Raw genomic sequence first — 15,945 nt, forward strand, 5'->3', positions numbered from 1 at the left:
CAGGTTTGGCTGGAGTGAGGGAGGTCGAGGCGGGAGCTGGGGGCTGTTAGCTGGAAAGGGCTGAAGATTTCCGTTCACCTGGTGCTTCTCGGTGAGTAGACACTGCTCGGACCCCCGGCCTCCTGTGCTGTGGCCCTGGCTCTGGGGGAATAGGTCTCCCGGTCTGCAGAGCCCTTCCCCCAGTGAGCCGGGACCCTAACGCAGGAGCACGATGAAGGACCGTATCAGCTACCCACTGCTGCATAACGAGTTACCCCAAGGCGAGGGGCTGCAAACCGCAGACATTTGTTCTCTGGTGGTTTTTGCAGGCCAGGCCTCTCTGGGTGCAGCTTAACGGGGCGCCACTGGCTCAGGGCCCCTCGTGCTGTGGTCATCTCAAGGCTCGGGTTCTCACAGGCTGTTTTTTGCTCGATGCACGCAGTTCTCCGCCCCTTGGGCTTCTCCCTAGGGCTCCTCATCACACAGCAACTCGATTCTTTCAGAGACTGCGAGTGAGGGACTGGGGTGGGGGTTTCTTTTTTTTTAATTTTTTTTTTATTTACTTATGACAGTCACACAGAGAGAGAGAGAGAGAGAGAGTCAGAGACACAGGCAGAGGGAGAAGCAGGCTCCATGCACCGGGAGCCGGACGTGGGATTCGATCCTGGGTCTCCAGGATCGCGCCCTGGGCCAAAGGCAGGCGCCAAACCACTGCGCCACCCAGGGATCCCAAGGGGTGGGGGTTTCTTTTTTTTTTTTTTTTTTTAAAGATTTTATTTATTTATTTGTAGAGACAGAAAGAGAGGGGCGGCGGAGGAGGCAGAGGCACAGCCAGAGGGAGAAGCAGGCTCCATGCAGGGAGCCTGATGTGGGACTCGATCCAGGTCCCCAGGATCACACCCCAGGCTGCAGGCGGCGCTAAACCGCTGCGCCACCTGGGCTGCCCCGGGGTGGGGGTTTCTTAAGCCAAACCACCATCTCTCTTGTCGCCTCATCTTGGAGGTGACATCCTATCCCTTTGGCTGCCTTCTATTCATTAGAAACAAGTCACTATGTCAAACCCACCCTTGAGGGACTGAATACCAAGAGGTGGGGAATCCCTGGGCGCGTCTCAGAGGCCTGTCCCCGTGGACACTGCATCTCAAACAGTTCTTGGCAGCTCCACCCACCTCGGGCCCGGCCAGACCCCGGGTCCCGTCCACACCTCTGCAACCGTGGGCTCTACGATCCCCTCACTGACCTTGGCCTTGTTGGTCTCTGACCCTCCCTTCCTCTTCTGTCCCTTGTCACGTGGCTGTGACATCCTCCTAACAGCCGTGGGGATCTGACCTCATCTCCCAGCTGTGAGCCCCCTCCCCGCCCCCTGTGGCCCAGCCACCCAGCCCCTGCGGATCCTCCCCTAGGAAATACCCCTCCCCTCCCCCTGTTGACCCTCGCTCCCTGGACGCTGCGCTGCACCCGCCCTCCTTGTCCCTGAGCCTGGAGCCCGGAGCTGGCCCGAGTCCTGTGTCCCACGTCTCATCTGGTCTCAATGGAGTCTTCAGGGCTACGCAACATCTTCCCCATCCTCAATAGTTTTCCCAAACCGGGACCCCTCCTGGGCCCCTCCTGCCCATCCTTGCTGCCCACCCACCAGCAGATAGCATCATCCTGTTCCCCTGGGCCAGGAACTCTGTCTGTGGCTCCCTGGCTCCCCGTCACCCTCAGGATGGTGTCCCGGCTCCCTGGCCTGGCATCCCAGGCCCTTCAGATGCTGTCTTGCCCCCCTGGTTCCCTTTCTCCTTCCCCTGTCCAGCCTCACATCTGGCCGCTCTGGGCCCCCACGCAGCCTGTTTTCCCAGCGCCACGGGGAGGCTCTGTGTTTCCCAGACCTAGCGTGGGCGCCCCAGCACCACCAAACCCTTCCGGGCTCCCAGGCCCAGGGCAGATGCCCCACCTTATCTGCGAATCCTTCCTCTCAGGCTTCAGGAAGACACGGGTGAGCCTCTGCTCAGCTCTCTGTGTCTGTTCATTCTGCAGCGAGGACTTTGTCTCCCTCCCTGGTCTGAGCACTCCTCTGGGGCAGGGATTCTGGGCCATTCATCACTGTGTCCCGAGGGCTGGCGCCAGCCTGTCATCCACATGTTGGATGGATGAATAGAGGGATGGAGGGATAGATAGATGGGCTTGAGAGCCTGGGGTCTTCGGGGCCCCTCTCTTGGGGAAATAGTTCACCGTAGAGGCTTTTGGAATCAGGTTCAAGTCTTAGGTTCACCATTTATTAGTCGTGGGGCCTCGGACAAAGCAGGTGACTTATATCAATGTCGGTCAACCCAGCTGTGAAATGGAGACAACACGGCCTGCCTGGCTTGTTGTGACGGTGCAGGTGCGACGGTGCAGGTGCAACGGGATGGTTTAGTTAAGGCCCCGGGGCACAGGACCTTAAATGTTAACTCTTACTGTAACTGCCTGCGGCTGGGAGCTCCGTGAGTGGCCGCTCCCCCTGCAGAGCTACGGTGTCCAACTGAAAGGCGACAAGGGAGGCCCAGGCTTGCCTGTCCGGACCCTGGGGTCCTCTGTCGCACAGCTGGAGCGCAGTGGAGGCGCCCGAGCCTGGGAGAGGAGGAAGCTCCCTGGGCCCCGGGGCGCCCCCAGGAGCCTGGCCCTCTGCCTGCCTCAGCCTCCTGCTTTACCCCCAGCCACCTCCGGGCCCAGGGACCACAACCCTGCGGTCGTTGTCACCGTGGTGACCGTCTCAGCCCTCCTGGTCCTGGGCTCCGTGATGAGCGTGCTGGCCATGTGGAGAAGGTAGGTGGCTGGTCCCCGCGTGCCTGGCTGACTCCCGGTGGGTGGGGTCCCCGTGCCCACGGACGGACGTGTGCTCACGGCCCCGCGGCCTGTACCTGCGTTTGCACACGTGCAGATTTGCACACGCCAGCATGCTGCGGTGCAGATCCAGGCCCCTCCCCCACTCCCTGCTCCTGCGGCAGCCACTGCAGCTTGCTCAGCCTCAGCCGCTCTGGGATGAAGGGGATTTAGCTCCTTAACTCATTAAATGTCAGAAGGCATCACTGAGGATGGAATCCAGCTCCGGCTGCTCCAGTGCGATTAGGATTCTCCAGAGGCGCTCAGAGGCCCCCAGCCCCTGCCCGCAAGGGATCTCGAGGCCCTTGAACACAGGCAGAGGGAAGAAAGGCAGAAATTGTGTGTGTGGGAGGGGGGAGGACAGGAGGGGAACTCATACACCAGCCCCCCACCACCACCCCCTGCAGAAGGAAGCCTGCAGGAGAGTGGGCAGAGAAGGGGGATGGGAGGAGGGGGAAGGGTGGGGAGCTTGAGTTTGGTTCAGAGAAGATTCCAGTCCTTTTGCACGCAGCGGAAACCTCATGGCATGTATACCTGCCTCCTCCCCGGGGCCACACGTGGTCCCGCACAGAGGTGCCCGGCTGGGGCTGAGGTCAGCAGACTTGGGGGCCGGAAGGTCTGCATGTGATGGGCTGGAGCGAGGGCGGGCAGCAGAGGAGAGGATGGCTGCTGGGGAGCCCTCTCCTCCCCTCAGCGTCTCACTGCCTGTGGGTGGGCTGCAGGGGCAGCTTCGCCTCCGGTGAAGCGCTGAAAGTGACCGAGGAGGGGAGCGCCTTGACCGGCGGTGCAGGAGCCCCTCTGCCTGGGGCCAGGACAGTCAGGGGGGCAGGGCAGGAATAGGGAGCTCCTTTCTGGGGCTTAGACACCCGTATTGGGCCTGTTGGAAAAGCAGGAATGGACAGGAGCTGAGAGCCTCTTGTCCTGGCTGGGGGCTCAGGGGCTCAGGGGCTCAGGGGGTGCAGGAGGAGGCTCCTCACACCCCTCCGGGCAGGGACAGTGCAGGACAGCTGCCCACGAGCACCTGGGAGACAGGTGTGCTCAGGCAGATAGCATAAGCCGGGGGTCGGTCTCCACACCTGCTCGAAATCCAATGGCACAGAAATGGGCAGGATCTGCGGGTCAGGTGCTGATGGGCACAGGTGGCGGTCCTGCGCCGCTCGGGCTGACATCTCTGAGTCCCTGCAGTACGGGCTGTGTGCCGGGTGTCCTCCTCTCCGCCTCCCCTCCCTGCTCCACGCTGGCTCATCCCACTTCTCGCCAGAGGGTGCTGTCCAGGGGAAGCTTCTCGGGTCCTCTGCGACTCCTCCATTGGCTCAGCCTTGCCCCCTCCTCCCCACCCGCCTTTCCTGGATGCTCTCCTCCTTCGTGGAGGTCCCGCCACCACTCTGGGGACTTCAGTGGCCCCTAGACGACCCGTCCCACCCCCTGGCTTCTCAGTTCTTTGGCTTCCTCATTCCCAAGGACCTTGTCTTCGTTCCACCTCCACCTTCCTCTCCCATTTCCTGCCACGGACCCGGCCATCACCCCGGGTACTGCGTCTGGCCCATCCGCTTATGCGCCGCAGGTGGCCTGTCCTTTCCACTTGCCCCCTCAGCCATATCTGCTGCACCTGCTCCTTCGCTGCATCATGGGCCGCCTGGCTCCTGGTCCCCAGGTCCGCACACGCAGCTGTCTCTGCGCCCATCCGCTCCCTTTGCTCGAGGGAAAGTGCCTTCCTCTTAGCCCTCCCTGCTGTGTTCTGAAGCCCACCCCTTCTCTCCATCGCAGGCATCCTATGTTCCTTTTTTTTTTTTTTTAAGATTTTATTTATTTATTCGAGAGAGAGAGGCAGCGAGAACACAGGCAGAGGGAGAAGCAGGCTCCATGTGGGGAGCCTGACGTGGGACTCGATCCCGAGGACTCCAGTATCATGCCCTGGGCTGAAGGCAGGTGCTAAACCCCCGAGCCACCCAGGGATCCCCTACTATTTCTAATGTCCCCCTCTGCCCCACATAACAGCGGACACTTATGGAGTGCTTAGTAAGCTCCGCACACCTGTGCTGTGTCAGGCGGGGCTGTCTTTATCCCGATTTTATTAAAGAGAAATCTGAGCCACCCAGTCCTGCAGCTACCGAGTGGGGGGATCTGGGAAGCCTGTCCCTGCGTGAGGCCCCAGAGCCCGTGCTGCTGACCACCATCGTGACCACTTGATCCTAAATGACAGCCTTTGCCCCCTTTCCCATCTGTCTAGAAACATGGCCCTCTCGCCATCTCCCTCCCCTGCTCCACTTTTTCTTTCCTTCGCTCCTGTGACGTCCGTCGCCACCCCTGATTTGCCTTCTGTTTCCCTTCCACTTGTCTGGTGGGTCTTTTGTGACCTCCTCCATGGCCTCTTCCTCCTCTCCACCCGGCCTCTAAACGTCGGGATCCGCAGACTTGTTCACAGTCCCACTTCCCAGGCTCTGTCCTCTTCCTGGACGATGCCCCAGCTCCCGCACTGGAGCTCCAGAGCAGACCTCTCCTCCAGCACCACCCCCCCCCCCGACCTTCACGTCTAACTCCCTACCCTGCACCCCTCCCTTCTTATTCCGTGGGCTCTGCAGACTCCCATAGGCTGGGCTCGAGTTTTTCCTCTCCCCGTCCCCATAAATGGCCCCACCGCCAACTGTCAGGCAACCCAGAACACCAGAGCCATGCCTACCTTCTCCCTCCCTCCTCCTTTCTGCCTCCTAGCAGGCTCGCAGCCCTGCGGCCCCAGCACCTACGCATCACTTGAGCCCATGCTCACGCTGTAGGCCGACCCACTGCCAGGTCCTGCAGGGACAACAGCTACGCCAGCGTGGTCTTCCTACAGTGCAGATTGAGTCACGGTGCTCACCTGCTCAGCGCCCCCGGGGGCTCTCCTCTGGGCCAGCGAGGCCCTGCTCAGCAGCCCCTGATGCCAGCCGGTGGCTCTGTTGATGGTGACGCAGTCCGTTGGTCCATGGCCACCTCTGCCTCGGAAAGCCATCCTGGATGCTCTGGGACGAGTCAGGCCCATCTGCTATGTGTCCCCCCAGCACATCGCCCTTCTTTTCCACTTGGACCTGTGAGCGGGCTTGCCACTGACCCTCAGGGCCTGTTTCCCTGGCTAGACCGTGGCTGCCCATGAGTGCCAGGGCCGCCCGATTGCTCACCTGTTCTCAGGCAGGCGGCTTGGGTTCAAGGTCAGGGGGTATGGATTCGGGCGCTTCGGGAGTTGCAAGAGTGTGCAATTGTGGCTCTGAGTGCAACTAATTAGGAGTGTTGATGGGGGTGAGGAGTTAGGTCTGGGGCTGGCATTGTCTGTCAACTGCGGGGAGGAGCTTTCAAAATAAGACAAGAAGGTCCCTCCGCGAGGGCACAGACCTTAAGGGTCTTGGAGGGATAAGGCGCTGCCACCCTGGGCGCTGGTGAGAGGGGAAGGGCTGGGGCCGCGTGGCTCAAAGCATGACTCTGCACCTCCCCAGGCCCTGCCCCTACGGCAAAGGAGGTCAGGACGCCCATGACGAGGAGGAGCTGTATTTCCACTGTGAGTTGTCGCCTGGCCCTTTCGTGGCCCTCTTCCTTGCCGCCCTTTATAACCCCTCCCGCCCCCGGCCGACCCCCTTCCTCCAGCCCACCCTTGTCTCTCCCTGCATTCCAGTCAAAGTCCCCACCCGCCGCACGTTCTTAGACCCCCAGAGCTGTGGGGACCCGCTGCAGGCCGTTCATCTGTTCGCCAAGGAGCTGGATGCAAAAACCGTCACACTGGAGAAAAGCCTAGGAGCAGGCAAGCCGGGCAGCCAGGAAGCCTTGTCCATCCCAAGAGCCCCCACCTGCCCCCCGACCCCACCTCTGCCCCCAGGCCCTCCCTCATTGCCTTCACCCCAGTCCCAGCCTGCCCAGGAGGGCCAGCTCCGCACCAAACGGGACCCGCAGCCACCAGGTTACGGGGAAGGGGATGGCGGAGGGGTCTGCGATCCTGCCTTCCTGCCCTCTCCTGGTGCCCCCGTGCCCCTGTCACTCTAGCCCTGTCCCGGCCAGCCTCTGCAGGCTGCCACTGGCAGAGGTGTGGTCCCAGGCCTTTGTGGCTTGGGGAGGAGCATTTGCAAACTTGGGGACCAGACACACCTGAGTGCTAGTCCTGGTCTACACTGCCCAGCTGTGTGACCAAGGGTGCATGCCTCGATGCTCTGAACCCGTTCCTTGTCTGTAAAACGGGCACGACAGCTGCCTCGTGCAGAGCCGAGGTGGCGACTTCGAAGCCCGCGTCACATGGCTGGTACTCAGTTCACTAGGTTTGAACTCGGGGGCTCTGAGCCCCAGGCCACGAACCGCCCGCATGATCCAGAAGCTGCTCGCCCTGCCTGGGTTGGCGGGGCGGCGGGGGGGGGGGGGGGGGGGGTGAGTGAGCTCCAGGGGACTGTCTGAGGTGCTCTTTCCCCACAGGGCGCTTCGGGGAGCTGTCCTTCGGCTGCCTGCAGCTCCCCGGCCGCCAGGAGCTGCCCGTGGCCGTGCACACGCTGAGGGACGGCTGCTCCGACTCTCAGAGGCTCAGCTTCCTGGCCGAGGCCCTCACCCTGGGTCAGTTCGACCACAGCCACGTGGTGCGGCTGGAGGGTGTCATCACCCGAGGTAGGACTGCGTGCTCCGGAAGCCTGGGGGTGGCAGGGGGGCCCCTAGGCCCTTTCCCCAGCCCCTAAGCTGCCCAGTGTGCAGACAAGGCTGCAGCTTTCTTTCACTGACTCAGCCCTTCTGACCTTGAACGACCTTTCCGCCCTGCAGTGACGCTGTGGGAATGTGTCGCTTGGACCTCGGGTGACCTTTCCTAGCGGACTTATTGCAGCTCCTCGACCTTGGCCCCTGTCCTCCTCCAGATGTCCCCTCTTCTGTTCTTTGGCCTAGGGGATCCTGGGGCATGTGGGAGGCTGGCCGGTCGCCGGCGGGGAGGGGGGCGGGTAGCGGGGGAGCGGGCAGGTGGGAGGGGTAGGGGGTGGGAGGGTGCATGTGTGCGCGCAGAGGGGAGCAGGCAACTTAGAGTGCGCCTTCCCTATCCCTGGGCACAGGAAGCACCTTGATGATTGTCACCGAGTACATGAGCCATGGGGCCCTGGACGGCTTCCTGCGGGTGAGTGGCCTGGGCCCCAGGGGCGACCGCTGACCCTGTTGTGCTTCGTCCCTCACTTTTCTCCTTGGGGGGACTGGCACTCGGCATCATTCCCCAAAAAGCTGCCCGCTGGCCAGGCCGAGCTGGTGGCCCCGGGGCAGAGCCAGGGAGGGCCAGCTGGCTTCCCGGGGTCACGCAGCCCCAGGGGACTGAATGTGTGGCCCTTCCGCCTGCAGCGGCACGAAGGCCAGCTGGCGGCTGGGCAGCTGTTGGGCCTGCTGCCCGGGCTGGCGTCAGCCATGAAGTATCTGTCGGAAATGGGCTACGTCCACCGGGGCCTGGCAGCCCGCCGGGTGCTGGTCACCAGCGGCCTTATCTGCAAGATCTCCGGCTTTGGACGGGGCCCCCGGGACCGCGCAGAGGCTGTCTACACCACCATGGTGAGGCGTCCCTGCCCCTCCACCCAGTTGGCCCCAAATAAGTGCCAGTGTGGACACCACGGGGTGCCTTCCCTGGAGATGCAGCTGGGAGGGTGGCAGGTGGGGCTGGATCTGGGGCTCCGTGAGGTGGGCCCCTGGGTGTGCGGGCCCGTCCCTTGCTGGCCCTGACTTGCCCCCCGCCCGCAGAGTGGCCGGAGCCCCGCGCTGTGGGCCGCCCCCGAGACGCTTCAGTTTGGACACTTCAGTTCTGCTAGTGACGTGTGGAGCTTTGGTGTCGTCATGTGGGAGGTGATGGCCTTTGGGGAGCGGCCCTACTGGGACATGTCTGGCCAAGACGTGAGTGACCTCAGGGCCCACCCCCCCATCCTCTGCCCCTTGCCCTTTGACCTCTGGGCCCCAGGCCCCTCTTCGCTGTCCATCCACTTGCTTCCGGTCCTGCCCGGTCCCTGCCTGGGCTCCCTCGGATGGGCTGTGTGCCTGTGCTAGAGGGACTTCAAGCTTCCTGTCTGCCCCTCACCTCCACCTCCGCGGCGCAGGTGATCAAGGCAGTGGAGGACGGCTTCCGGCTGCCACCCCCCAGGCACTGCCCCTCCCTGCTACACCGACTGATGCTCGACTGCTGGCAGAAGGACCCGGGCGAGCGGCCCAGGTTCTCCCAGATCCACAGTATCCTGAGCAAGATGGTGCAGGACCCAGAACCCCCAAAGTGTGCCACGGCCACCTCTCCCAGGTACAGCTGAAGCCTCATTTGTCCCAGGTACACTCCCGTCTATCCCCAACCACCAGATACGGCCGACCTCTCACCTCTCCATGGGTGGCCTCCCTGCATGGCCAGGGTACAACCACCCCCTACCCCACCTGGCCTACCCCACTGGTCAACCCCACCTGGCCTACCCCACCTCGTCTACACATCCTATCCCACCTCGTCTACCCCACCTCTCTTATCTCACCTGTCCTACCCTACCTGTCCTATCTCACCTCATCTACCCCACGTGGCCTACCCCACCTACTCTACCCCACCCTGGCCTACCCCATGTGGCCTACCTCACCTGTCCTACCCCAGCTGTCCTACCCCACATGTCCTATCCCACCTCATTTACCCCACCTGTCCTATCCCACCTCGTCTACCTCACCTGGCCTACCCCACCCCAGCCTACCCCACCTGGTCTACCCCACCTGTCCGACCCTACCTCGTCTACCCCACCAGTCCTACCCCACCTCCTACCCCACCCCAGCCTACCACACCTGTCCAGGTATGACTGCTTACCCAGTTGCCCTAGATAAATCTGATATTCTGCTTGCCTCAGACACATGTAAATTTTTATCCTTCTTAGTCACTCTACTTGTCCTGGGTTTTGCCTCACACGTCCCGTACAGTGACCACCGACTATAAAATGAGTGGAATGAGCATTAGTTGTCCCAAATATAACATGGGTCACCTCCCAAAGCATCCTAGGAATGTCCTACCCTACCCAGGCTGGTCCATATACGCCCAGGACCTTTACAGGGCTCAGGTGCAACCTTCTCTCTACCTACCTGCCCAGGTATCTTGCAGCCCTCACCTGCTCTGGTGATGCCTCGCACCCCGTGGAGCCAGGTCTGCCCGGGGGCTCGGTCGCCCATCCTTTCTCAGCTGGCCTCTCCTCAGCAGAGCGACCAAGTCTGGGCACCCATCCTTGCTGCGGACTGACTGCAGCTCCTCTGCTCCCCAGGCCTCCCACCCCACTGGCGGACCGTGCCTTCTCCACCTTTCCCTCCTTCGGTTCCGTGGGCGCGTGGCTGGACGCCCTGGACCTGGGCCGCTACAAGGACAGCTTCGCTGCAGGTGGCTACGGGAGCCTGGAGGCCGTGGCTGCGATGGCTGCCCAGTGAGTCAGGAGCCCGGGGCCCTGCCCCTACCTGCCTGGGAGTCCTTCCCTGTCCTGGCGGTCGGGGGCAGAGAGCAGAGGGGGGTTTCAGCCAGCTGGGTCTGAGCGGCCCTTCTTTCAGGGACCTGCTGAACCTGGGCATCTCGTCGGCGGAACATCGAGAGGCCCTCCTCAGTGGGATCAGCGCCCTGCGGGCACGGGTGCTCCAGCTGCAAGGCCAGGGGGTGCAGGTGTGAACAGTGCGTCCTTGCAGCCAGGACCCCTGCCCTGACTCGGACCCCGGCAGGCTGGGCCCCAGCGGTGTGGAAGTGAGCACGCTCTCCCTGCACTGCGGCCCAGAGCTTGTTCGGGACCACGGTTCCCCTCATTTCACTGCCTAGTCCTCCCATTTGCCCCAGTCTGAACACCTTGGCCAGAAGGGTTAAATCCCTGGGGAGAACCCCTGAGCTACTAGCAGGAGGAGATGCCGGGCCTCAGGGACCAAGGGGGACAGGACGGGGAGGGAAGACGTAGCTTTAAATCACCTGGTTCGTGTTTTTCTGTCTTCCACACCCACTGGGTCCTGGGGCCCACCCCAGGGGGTGCCCCTTTTTCCACACAGACCTCTCAGCCTATTGGCAGCATGGGTCCCTAACATGCTCCCATGAGACCCAGCAGGGACCAGAGCTGCCTGGCGGCCCATCCTGAAGGGCCTGGAGGGGCAAGGTCCTCCGCTCCCTGTGCTTGGGCTTGGCCCTGTCTGCACACTGGTGGTAAGGCCCAGGCCAAGAAGGTGGTGCTGAGCTCAGGGGCTGGACCCCAAAGGCCCTAGACTCAGGAGCTGATTTCTGCTTCCCTTGTCCTTGGGCCGACAGCTCAGGGTGAGGGTGAGGGTCCTGGCTAGGCCATCATGAGGTTCTGGTGCTCCCCTGAGACCCAGCTAGGCCTCCCCTGTGCATTCCTTTTATAAATTCAACTGGTCGGGGTGGGGGGAGGGGGGACATCTGAGAGGAGCATGAGGGGAGATGTTTTCTCCCTGGAGAACCTGTGAGCTTTGCTCTCCAGCCTCAGGGGATGGTGAAGAGACCCTCAGAGGTGGACCTTCTCTCTCTGACAGGCTCCGAGCCACACTGTGCAGATAGGAAAGGGGCAGGGCGGTCAGAACCCATGCCCCCGACTCCCAGTCCGGGCCTGGGCCTGGCTCTGGAGAGAGAGAGAGTCCTTGGTCCTACCTTGTGATGCCAACTCCCTTCCCCGAGGTAGCCCAGGGGTACTCTGAGGTGGCCGCCTCTCGCAAGTTGTCTCCTGGGCACCACTCAGCCTCCTGTGCAGCACCCTCTCCCTCCAGCTTCTGGGGGACTCTGGCAGGAGTGGCCACCCTGGGCTAACCCCAGAGTTCCTGACCCAGAAGGGCTTCCCCGAGGTGGTGGAGATCATGAGGCCAGGGCTCTCATAGGACGGCAGGAAGGCTGCTGGATCTGGCCGGGATTCCAGGGGCTGGGTTGGTCCCAGTCACCCCTGACCTATGCCGACCCTGGACTTGGCTGCGTGTGGGTGGGGGTGGGATGGGTGGGAAGGAGGAGCCACAGGGGGAGAAGTAGGGGGTGAACAGATCATCGAGCTGGCCCGTGGAGGGCTCAGCCTAGGTGGGCGGAGAAGCTCAGGCACTGAGAAGTACGGGGGTGGGGCAAGGGCACCTTCCAGAAGTGCCCCGGGCCCCATGGGAGACCTCGGGGTCAGTGGGCCGGTGGGCCCGAGGGCAGATGGACACCCTCGTGATTCGCACACGTGCACCTGTGTCTGGAAAGGCTTCTCGGCTGAGAGGCTGATGCAGAAGTTGAAGGAGGCTTTGGAGGTGGGGGTGGGGGTGTCCCTCCTGAGGGCAGGGTGGAGTTTTGTGCAGGCCGAGAGACGCAGGGCCTAGGACAGGAGGCCTCCAGGCAGAGGGACTAGCATGAGAAGGAGCCTGGGGGCGGGAAGATGCAGCGGATTTTTGGGGAGCGCCCACGGTGGGGGACAGTGCCTCACAGCAGTGCCTTTGGCCTCACCCTGCCAGCAGCAGCTCTTCTCTCCTTGGGGCCCCTCCCTCTGCACCCCCCCTCCAAGCACCTGCCCTAGCCAGTGATGTTGAGGGAATGAGGTGGGAAGGGGGAGCTTGAGATAATGCTTCCACCTTTGATGGGGCTGGAGGGTCCGGTCCCTTTGCCAGCTCCCCTCTGGGCTTGCCCCCTCCCCCCACAAGCTTGGAAAGGACCTGGCGAGAGGACCAGGGGCCCCGCCTTGGGTGGAGGGGGCCTCATCCCCATCTCCAGCTGCAGCAGTCATGCTCTAAAGGTCCAGGGCCCCTCCCCATCCCCTGGCTGTGCTGCGGAGGGGCCCCCTGGCTGTGTTGGCAGGACTTCGGTGTCCAGGGTAGACCTCCCCTCCCCTGAGGAGTGAGGTCCCACAATCCTGAGGGGTCCCAGACCTCTGCCCTGCACAGATGCGGGCTGATGGCTCCCTGGGAGCCCTCAACAGATCTATTTTTATATGGAACTTGTTCACTGGACAGAGGGAGGTGGCCTGCAACCCTCCAGCTCCCCCATCTGAGCCCGTCCAGGGAGGGAAGGGGCTGGTGGCAGCATGGCGGGGAGGGGTGTTTCCTTTAACTCCGGAGATGTTTTTATATTTCGTGGGTTCTATATGCAGGACAAAGTAATAAAAACTTGTCTGTGATAAGGTACCTCTTTCAGTGACAGTTGCTTGACCTTTAAGAGCTTATGTGGGAGGGTTTCTATCGTCCCGACCCGCCCTGCGGTGTCGCCAGAGTGTAGGACTGAGGTCCCTCTGTGGAGAGACGAATTGAATGGCCCTTGCCATGATAGGTCTCTCAGTCTAGGGAGGGTGGCCTGGGAGCGTGGAGAAGGATGTCACCTGGTCTCGGAGTAGTAAAGCCAGGAAGGCTTCCCCCGGCAATACCCGGGTGGGGGCCCTTTTCTGAGATGCACGGGATACACGGGGAGGGGAGCAGGTGGGGAGGCGTCGGGGGCGTGAGGCGGCAAATGACACGCTTGGTTTGGATGTGTTTGGGGTCTTGTGGGTTGTGCAGGTGGGGGTGCCTAGGAGGTGGCTGGGTGCCGGGTCTGGAGCTTGGCACAGACGCGGGCTAGAGGTGGAGCTTTGAGGGCCGTGGTTCCTGGGGGTGGGGGCAAGGGGCAAAGCCAGGGCCTAGCAGGGGGGAGCCGAGGGAGCTCTGGGGAGACAGCCGGGGACAGAGCCCGCGGGGAGCAGTGAGCCATGGAGGGGAGGAGCCGTGAGTGTGATGTGCAGCGTGGAGAAGCCACGTGAGCAGCAGGTGTGGGAGGGCGGTGCTCGTTCCCAGGCCGCAGCCTGCACGACAGAGCTGGTCATCCAGCAGGCCCGGGATTGGGGTGCAGGGCTGGAAGGCCCACATCAAGGTGTCGGCAGGGTGGGCTCTTCCCAAGGACTCGGGAGGACCCGTCCCAGGCCTTTCTGCTTCTCCCTGCGTCTGCACCCCGCCTTCCACGTCCAGATTTCCCCTTTCAGAGGCGCACCAGGGGTCCTAGCCTGGCCCATCCTAGTGACCCCACTCTAACCTGATGACCCTGTAAAGACCTGTCCCTGAATAGTCCCTTTCTGTGGTCCCGGGGTTAGGACTTCCACATACGGATTTTGAGGGGACATAATTCAACCCCTAGTAGTGGCCTTAATTGTGGGGGACAGAGCCGGGTGAGAGGATGGAGGAGGGGGGTTGGGGAATCTTTTGGGGTGTGCCACAAGGGAGGAAGGTGGGATGAGACAGTGATCAGAGCCAAGCGGGGATGCGGGCTGAGTGCTCGCATGTGTGCACACACGCACACGTACCACGTGAGCCCTTGCCTTTTCCGGCTTGCTAGAGCCTCTGCGCTCCCTGGACCGGGCTGTGCGTGTTCCCGGCTTGGAGAAGGTGTCTTATTTTCTTGCCTCGTCAGGCTGCGGGAAGTGCTTCGGGCTGGGGTGCCGGGGTGCTGGGATGGTGGGGTGGTGGGAAATAAGCCCCCTTTCCTCCGTTCCTGTGCTCAGAACCAGTTGAGCGCCACTCGCGGGGGCAGACGGAGCCCAAGGCAGCAGCTCCTTGATAAGGCTGACTGTGGGCTGTTGCTTTACCATGTTTCTTCGAATCTAAGATGCCGTCACCGAGTGTGAGATGTACCACTAGGAAAACATCAGAGCCAATTCGACTGTGTCGTGCCATCTGCTTGGAAGCTGCGTCCCAATTTCGGAGATGTTCAAATGTATAAAACGTACATCTTCGGTGACTGAGTCGTGCTGTATCAGGACAAGGTGCCTTTCCCCGAATTACACCCACCCAGTCCCAGTCCCAGGCTGAGCCAGGAAGCTGCAAGCCTCCTCTGCACGGGCAGCTTTGCCCCTCTCCCCAACTTCCTGCAGGGTGGGGAGACCAGTGTGCACCCTGCTTGTGAACAGGCCGACCTGGGGGACAGGCCAGGTGGCGCCAGCTCAAGCAGCTTAGCTTACTCCATTCAGTTAAGTGGCTTCTTCTCCCCGGGGCAGTGGGGAGGGAGGAGGTGGGGGCGTCAGCAGTGTTGCTCCACTGACGACGTCTGCCTCAGTAGAGGCATGGAGCTGAAGAATGGGGGGACCCCCTCCGACACTTCACACTCCCCGCACACTGTAAGCGCTCACTAAATGTCACTGTTAGCAAGGCGTAAGGCAACGGGTCGACATGCGCATGTGCTTGGGGATCGAAATGCTCATGTCTGGGCAGCAAGGCTGCTGACGCGGCGTGACCAGCTATTGGGTCACTCAGTGAACCCAGCTCCCACGGGGTGGGGGGCAGACACTAGGAAGTTAGGACCTCACTGCCTGATGGGGGAGTGTTAAGTCAAGAGCACGAAAGGCAGAGCAGTAGGGATAAATGCTAGGTGTCCTGGGAGTCCAGTGACCTTCCACCTGACCTCGTCCCTGGAGAGATGCAGGAGGGCCCGGGGAGCGGGGGGGACGCAGGGGGACCATGTAGCGCCTTCACTGCCCTTACAAAACCACAGCTGAATTCTGGACTCGGGTCCTCCCACCTCCCCCTTCACATGGCTCGGGACTCAAGGCCTCCTCGCTGTATGGCGCCTTCTCTTTAAACCTCTTGGTACCTACCCTTGGCCATCTAGACTCCCCCTTCTGCCAGCATCTTGAAACAAACAAACAAACAAACAAACAAACAAACAAACAAACCCTGGCTAATCTCCCCAGGGTGCCTCACAGCCCATTTTAGTAGCCGGGCCCCCTGGGGCCTTGGGGCAGCAGAGAAGAGTCAGAAACGGATTCATAGATGACCTCGTGGTGCCTACCAGCACCTTGTGGGCAGATTATGGTTCTCACGTCTGACTCCAAGGAATGTGCTTTGACTAAGACTGCTTGAGGAGGTTCAAGAGAACTAGGAAACCAAAAGGAGGTTTCCCCACCGCAAGCACCTTACACCCCCTCCCAGATATGTTGTCTCCGGGCCCTTCTCCTCCCTCGCCCACTGCATGCATCCCCAACAGTCGGCTGGGGCACGGTGAAATATTGAGAGACAGGATTTGCAGGGGTGTATCCATGGAGGGTGCCCTCAGCCTCCACCCGATGGCACATGGTGACACATGGCCCTGAAAATCTGCAGACGGGGAGCTGGGCTCTTCCCAGTATCTCAGTGCCAAGGGTTGTGCTATGTTCTCCACCATATGCATCATCTGAGGCATCATCGGAAGATGCC

The 15,945-nt window shown here is 61.8% G+C and overlaps 1 protein-coding gene across 1 annotated transcript in view; it reads left to right on the forward strand.

Annotated features, from left to right (window-relative positions):
• The window catches only part of EPHA10 (EPH receptor A10), a 41,433-nt gene extending 28,515 nt beyond the window's left edge, over positions 1-12,918 (forward strand). The window contains 10 exon segments of the mRNA XM_025419869.3: positions 2,658-2,766; positions 6,291-6,352; positions 6,467-6,592; positions 7,252-7,437; positions 7,869-7,930; positions 8,146-8,349; positions 8,536-8,685; positions 8,886-9,079; positions 10,062-10,217; positions 10,339-12,918. Of these exon segments, the coding sequence (XP_025275654.2) occupies positions 2,658-2,766; positions 6,291-6,352; positions 6,467-6,592; positions 7,252-7,437; positions 7,869-7,930; positions 8,146-8,349; positions 8,536-8,685; positions 8,886-9,079; positions 10,062-10,217; positions 10,339-10,453 (1,364 nt within the window). The 3' untranslated portion in view covers positions 10,454-12,918.
• Positions 12,919-15,945: the final 3,027 nt, after the last annotated feature.

This window comes from Canis lupus, chromosome 15, assembly GCF_003254725.2.
Source record: "Canis lupus dingo isolate Sandy chromosome 15, ASM325472v2, whole genome shotgun sequence".
NCBI classification, from domain to species: Eukaryota; Metazoa; Chordata; class Mammalia; order Carnivora; family Canidae; genus Canis; species Canis lupus.